The sequence below is a fragment of the Frankliniella occidentalis genome, unplaced genomic scaffold, assembly GCF_000697945.3.
Source record: "Frankliniella occidentalis isolate FOCC.00 unplaced genomic scaffold, Focc_3.1 Scaffold290, whole genome shotgun sequence".
NCBI classification, from domain to species: Eukaryota; Metazoa; Arthropoda; class Insecta; order Thysanoptera; family Thripidae; genus Frankliniella; species Frankliniella occidentalis.
In genome coordinates this window covers 116,374-122,679 of record NW_026267416.1, presented here as the reverse complement: position 1 = coordinate 122,679, position 6,306 = coordinate 116,374, and the positions used below count along the sequence as shown (strand labels likewise).

The 6,306-nt window shown below is 40.9% G+C and overlaps 1 protein-coding gene across 5 annotated transcripts in view; it reads right to left on the bottom strand.

Moving 5' to 3' along the window:
* Positions 1-446: 446 nt before the first annotated feature.
* LOC113205836 (uncharacterized) overlaps positions 447-6,306 on the bottom strand; it is a 43,965-nt gene continuing 38,105 nt past the window's right edge. Inside the window, exons 1-6 of one of the 5 annotated variants that reach the window (XM_052273667.1) lie at positions 6,240-6,306; positions 5,192-5,265; positions 2,628-4,898; positions 2,255-2,524; positions 1,986-2,165; positions 447-1,872 (exon numbers count right to left, since the gene is read on the bottom strand). In XM_052273667.1, the coding sequence (XP_052129627.1) occupies positions 835-1,872; positions 1,986-2,165; positions 2,255-2,524; positions 2,628-4,880 (3,741 nt within the window). In that variant the 5' untranslated portion in view covers positions 4,881-4,898; positions 5,192-5,265; positions 6,240-6,306 and the 3' untranslated portion in view covers positions 447-834. Of the gene's footprint in view, positions 1,873-1,985; positions 2,166-2,254; positions 2,525-2,627; positions 4,899-5,191; positions 5,266-5,718; positions 6,017-6,239 lie in introns of those variants that run through there. The other 4 variants (XM_052273666.1, XM_026421605.2, XM_026421602.2 and 1 more) reach the window with 4 other exon arrangements.

Here is a 6,306-nt window from a genome sequence, read left to right as displayed (position 1 = left end):
GTGAGAAATGCATGTCGAAACGATGTCGTTTCGACGTCGATTCGACCAGTTTTCCATCGTTTCGATGTCGTTTCTACGTCGATTCGACTTGTCATTTCTCACTGGGGCCATTTTTTTCAGGTGTAATAGAGGGTTGCCTTCTTCCCAGCGAGTAGTCAACTCACCGTGCAGTCGACACCCTGGCTATTAAACTATGAATTGGGACCGGACTTCCCAGGTAGCATAACCAGCAAAACTGATCTGCATGACTGCATGACATGTCCAATCTTAAATGTGCCTAAAATGCACATAAAGGCCCCGAACGCGCCTAAAGTTCGCATTTTCGATTGGACATATATAATCATGATGCAGCTCTGCCACCGGGGCATTGACTCTTGAACGCTTTGTTGTGTGCTGATAGAGCCCTATTAGCAGAGGTCCAAAACAAGAAAACAGTTTTCTTGAAATAAATTATAACATCAGAATTTATTGTTAGTTTGAGATGGTTTCTAGCATTTGCTTTACAGACAAAATTTCATTTTACAATATCACATATTGTTCCATCTACTGGAAGAGATAAAACATTGATTAAAATACATTCCATAGCCATAGTACAATGGATACTATATGCAGAATATTTAGTTAATACTGCAATACAGTACTACTAACAATAAAATAAATTACAACTGTCAATGGCAGCACACAGTTTAAAAATATCTTAAGAACAATAAAATAGTAATAAGAAGAATAATAAGAATAAAACTATTATATGAGGATTACAATTTCATTACTAAAACATTAACTAGAAAAATGTGACAAAACTTAGAAACTGTATCCAAAACTAAGGAGACAGCATCATGCAGATACCGTTTCAACTATTGACTTCTTAATTATTTCACCAAAGTTTTCATCACAGTCATCTGAAGGGGTTGCCAATGCAGCAGCCTCCCTGGTTGTACCATCACTAGATTGTGAGCCTTCCACATCAGCACTGGCATCTATTGATTCCGCTGACCTGTCTTCACACACTGTTGCAGGTGGTGCATATTGGCACCGCCCTCCTAAAATAGTGGAGTACGGTTCTAATTGGTTACTTAAAGTACATACAGAATTTAAAGCTGTGTATTGGCCCAAGTTGGTGCTTTCTGCAGACGATGCAGAGTCATCATCAGCATTTTGAAGAGGCAGGCGTTCACTAACATATAGCCCAAGCTGCTCCTGGCATGATGATCCATTTACAAAAGTTTGATCCCCTGTCCTTCCAGGACACTGTTCTCTATACATATTATTCCTATAATTTTCAGTGATGTTAGACATTGATGGAAGGGATGTACTTGGATAAGTTTGAAAACTAAATTGCTGCTGTTGCTGAAAATTGACATCTTGGGAAGCTTGACTATTAGAATAATTAAAAGAGCCAGCAGCAGAATAACTAGCTCCTTGAGCTGCATTGTAATTGTTCCCAGACTGAGAATATGAAAAATTTCCTTGATTTAACACAAACATTGGCACTCTTCGCTGTCCTTGCTGCTGAAGTGATTGTTGATTATACCCTTGCTGACCACCCAAAAAATATTGATTGTCACTTTGTACTGAAGGTTCTGAGTTCGAAATAGTACCAAAGGAACCTACATCACCACATGACTCCAATTCAGTACTAGAAGATGAACTTGCATCTGGCAAAATTTCACTAACACTATTTGTGGCCTGGTTAGTCCATTGTTGTTGTCGCCGGAGTTCATCCTCTTCCTTTTGCTGCTTCTTTTCTAGCTCAAGGCGCATTAATGTATGGATAAAGTGAGTTCTTACTCTCATGGGATTGAATTCAATACGCCCTGAAGTATTCCCACAGCCCTCTCGGGTGCAACCACATGGAAAATTTAATCGGTCCACCTGTGGCAAAAGTTTTGATTAATTCTACACACAGCAACACTACTAAAAAAATAAAAATAAGCCTAAATGTAATAATTTTAAAATAAGTTTAAAAAAAAAGGAGGTTTTCCTACCTGGCACTTTATGCCTGCCTGAGAACATGAACAGGTTTCTGGATCACAAAAGTTTTTACATCCACAGCCGCAAAACTCTCTTGATGATCTTATATCACGGCATTCATCTTTTTCAACAGAATCTATCTTTCGAACTCCAGCAGCTCTTAACAATGCTCGTCGTTGTCTTGTAGGCACCGGCTGTTGAAACAGGAACAACAATTATATTCATGTAACAGTTGCTCAAGAATTATTACTCACTCTAACTAAACTTTTGATGTCAGGCTCACCTGAAGGAAGTAATACCCATCCATATCCATCTCCTCTTCTGAAATTTCACTTTGTTCTTCATCGGAATCAGAGTCATCACTGGATTCGTCAGCAGCCCCCCCACCGCTACTACTTGGAGTTGGACAACTAGAGCCATCACCAAGCTCTGTGCTTCTGCGTAGTTGCATCAACATATTGCGATGAGCACGTCGCTGTTCTATTGCATGTTCCATCATGGTGAAGCGATGCATATGAGAGTGCTCTTGGGCCATTCCTAGGGTCGATCCACCCTTTTAAATAGATAACAGAAGTATAATTAATTAATTACATTGACCTTTAAGCAAAGATTCATTTCATTTTTGAGGCAAGAAAAGTTTTTAGGATTTTATTTACCTGGGAGGGAACACAAGTGAAGCCTTGGGTTCTGGGAAAGTAGTATACTGAGACTGAGTCAAAGACAATTGACTTTTTCCTTTTCGGCTTGCTTCCACCTTCACATACAGATGTTGCTGGCCTTTTTAATGTACTCCTCCTTCTTCTGAAAGTATTAGTACTTTCTTCTGACATTAACATATTCCGACTAGGGCCAGCCAATGATTCATTAGTGCTACTTTCAGATATAGGTAAAGAAACAGATTCAGTCTTTTCATGAGTGTGAGGAAAATCTAGCCCATCCACACCGTCTCCTCCCTCGCAAACCATAGCAGGCATTGTGGCTTGTCTCCCAATATCAGTATCAACTGTTTTAAGAGAGAAATCAGAAAGTATTGGGGCCAAAGTCACTGTAGGTGTTTGCAAGGGAATATCTTCATCTACTTCTTCAACCAGAGAAACTTTACAATCTGTTTCTCCAGGTGGCGTCCTCAAATCATCAAATGTGGGGATATTGTCCTCACTTAACGTTTCAGTTCCAGCTAGGCAATCCGTTGGCAATGCTACGTTTATAGATGTTGAGATACAGTTAATCCTTTCCTCTGTTTCTCTGTTTACATTCTTACCACTTGATTCCAAAGCAAGTCCATTGGAAGCAAATGAATTCTGACCTTGTGCAAAGACTGTTACCACATCCTCAGTCACCCCTGTAAATTCAGACAGGTTTTTACTAGATGAGGATAATTCTGAATTATTTTTAATGACTTCAGTATGAATTTTACTGCAATCTTTCAATGGTTCTAATGACTTCTGAGAGCTGTCCACAGAGGTAGACACCATAGTATCATCACTTTGAAATGAAGTCCCACACTGCAACATATCACAGTTACCTGTAACACTAGAATATTCTGTTTCTTTCAGATCTGCAGCACAATTTTTGAGGATGGGATAAAGACTTAGCAAAGGTTGAAAAGTATCACTTTTGTTGACTAATTTAACATTTGCATTCTCAGTTGGGCTGTAATTTTGAACATGAATACTTTGATCTTGACTTTCTAGTGGTAATTGATTACATTTATTCAGAGAGGCATCAGCAAAAGACTGGTTTTCAGTAATGGCAACATGTACGTTATCATTCAAAGGATGAGGGTTTACACTACTTATGCAAATGGACACTGCATCATCTCCATTTGCAAACTCTGAAACAGTCGATTTTCTTTCACAGTCAGACAAAAGTTTGGACTTGTTTAACAGATCTGGTACTTCTGAATCAGTAGAATTTGATACAAATCTTTTATCTGAGACAGTAAAAGTATCTCCTATCTGTATTTCAACACCATCGGTAGGAACATTATTATTTTTAAAATGGTTTCCAACACAGAATGTTTCTGTATCACATGTAGTCTCTATACACAGTTCATCAGCAGAGTTTGAAGACAGTGCCTCAGCAGATTCAGAGCCTAGACCTGAATCACTGCCATCTGACCGATCATGAGATTCTATTAGGGCTTCTTGTTCTTCTAAATTTTGAGAGTTGGCGTGAAGTCCTAACAAGTTACTTTTATCCAATGTTGAAGAAACTGCATTAGATTCTTCACATGCATGGCCGTTTTGTACTAACTCTTCAAAAGTTTCTGTGAGTACATCTGCTTCTTTGCATAATTCACCATTCAAAAATTTATCTTTAGAAATAGAATCAGAAGTAGCTCTTGAACATACTTCATCTGAATTTTTGAAAGATCTTTCAGTATCAAGATTGTTGAGGTTGTCAGTAGCATTATCTCTCAATTTACTAGAGGAGCAGTTTATACTAGTTGATGTTGATGGCTCAGCAACAATTATTAGATCCGCTGTATTCTGTTTGCCTTCAAGGACTAAGTCTTGTTCTGTTGTACTATAACAGAGCTCAGTTTCTTCTTGCCTTACCAAAGTAGCTCCTGACAAAGATGGCCTGTTGTTGTTCCTGGAACTGTCCTTTGTAATAGACAGATGCTGACCTTTCTCAAGGCTGGGGTCTATGATCTTTTCTGCTCCATTTGTCTCTGAAACAATAGTATCCAGCACACCTTTACATTCTGTTGTCACACTAACTTCTCCACCACCCTTGGGCTCTGCTGCATGAGGGACACTTGAAGTTGGGCTGGCAGGCAGGGCAACCAGCGGGCTTGCTAGTGCTTGCAGCGCAAGCTCATTTGCAGACACAGGTAACGTGACCGTGGAGAAAATCTCAGGAGGAGCGTTTCCCTCCACATGGTCCCCTGCGGTTGCATCCATGGCCCGTCCGGTCCCCACCTACACAAACAGCATCACAGCATAAGAAAATATGCTCAACTGCAGCAGCAGAGGTATGTCTAGGATAATAGCTTTCAGCAATGATATGTGCAGCAAGATGTGCCCAAGGTTTGGCAATCAACTTTACTTTAATACTACAGTAAAAGCTGAGACTTAAGTTGCCAACAACATTCCAGAGAAGAATGAGTTGACAACATTATGATATGCTTAACTCTCTTACTGAACAGAGCGGGAAGCAGTCTAAAAAAGCTTTCATTTAAGCTTAAGTAATTCGTAAAAAGTAAAATACTTACTAGGGTCTCTTAACGTGACAACACTGACAAGCCATGGCACTGGGAAGTGGACACCTCAAAAGTCTTCTTTGTTACTGTAAACGAAAGGAAAAGAAATTAGTGGATCTACTTAAATAAGATTTTTACTGAAAAGAACTTGTCTACAGAAAAGTAATTTCTCGATTCCCTGCTTCAAGACCAAGAGAAACTGCTTTACAGGTATTTTACAGGTATGTTGACCTGATAGGTCGTACCATTACTTAATTAAGTGTTAAAAGGGTTAAATTTGATTGGTTTGTTTTTAAGAGGCTTCAGACCTCTTCCTCTAGTAAACATTTTTCTTCGTACCATTAAACAGTATGATAGAAGCAGGAATCTTATGTTTGACTAACAAAAAATTAAATAATAAGGCATTTGCAATTAACCCCCTCTCTGGTCTTAAGCAGCCATTGCCAATTAAGGCTCATCAAAGACTCGAGGAGTGTTGGCCTCATTATTTAAATTCACCAAAGAAAAATATTGTGAAAAATGACAGGTAAACACATAACCTCTTTCGGTAAAGCACTAAAATACATTCAGACACTTGCGGTCCCCCTTTTCTAAGGAACCTTAAGCGTCTTCGCTCCCCATCGTATTTCCCACTGTCCAATAGGCGCCGATGGAACAGGCCCGCAAAATTTACCCTCGAAAACAAAAAGAAGACTAGAGAGGCCCATCCGTGGCGCCAAGTAGCACAGCAGCGATCAGTTTGACCGGGAAAGTGTGGCAACGTGAGACAAAGCGCGGCACTGCGCCAGTCCCGCGCGCATGCCAGGCGCAGCCCGCGCGAGGCGCGAAACTCAAATCGCGGCGATAACACACCGAGCCTGTGTCGCGTCCCGTGACGAGGAGGGGACCGAAAGGGTTAGGGAGGCCCCATCGACGCCTCATTCGAACAGATTAGAAATACGAGCGGGCAGCGTGAGCGCGGGGAGGAGGAGAGCAAGAAGAACAAGCGCAGGAACCAGCCAGCCAGGGCCATCCAGATGACAGCAGCGGCGAGGCGGGGAGGGGGTCAGCACGCAGTTACCCGCGGGTCAGCACCTTAACGTGGACCGCGCATACCGCGCCAGCCGCCTAAGCCTCGGGAGGAGTAT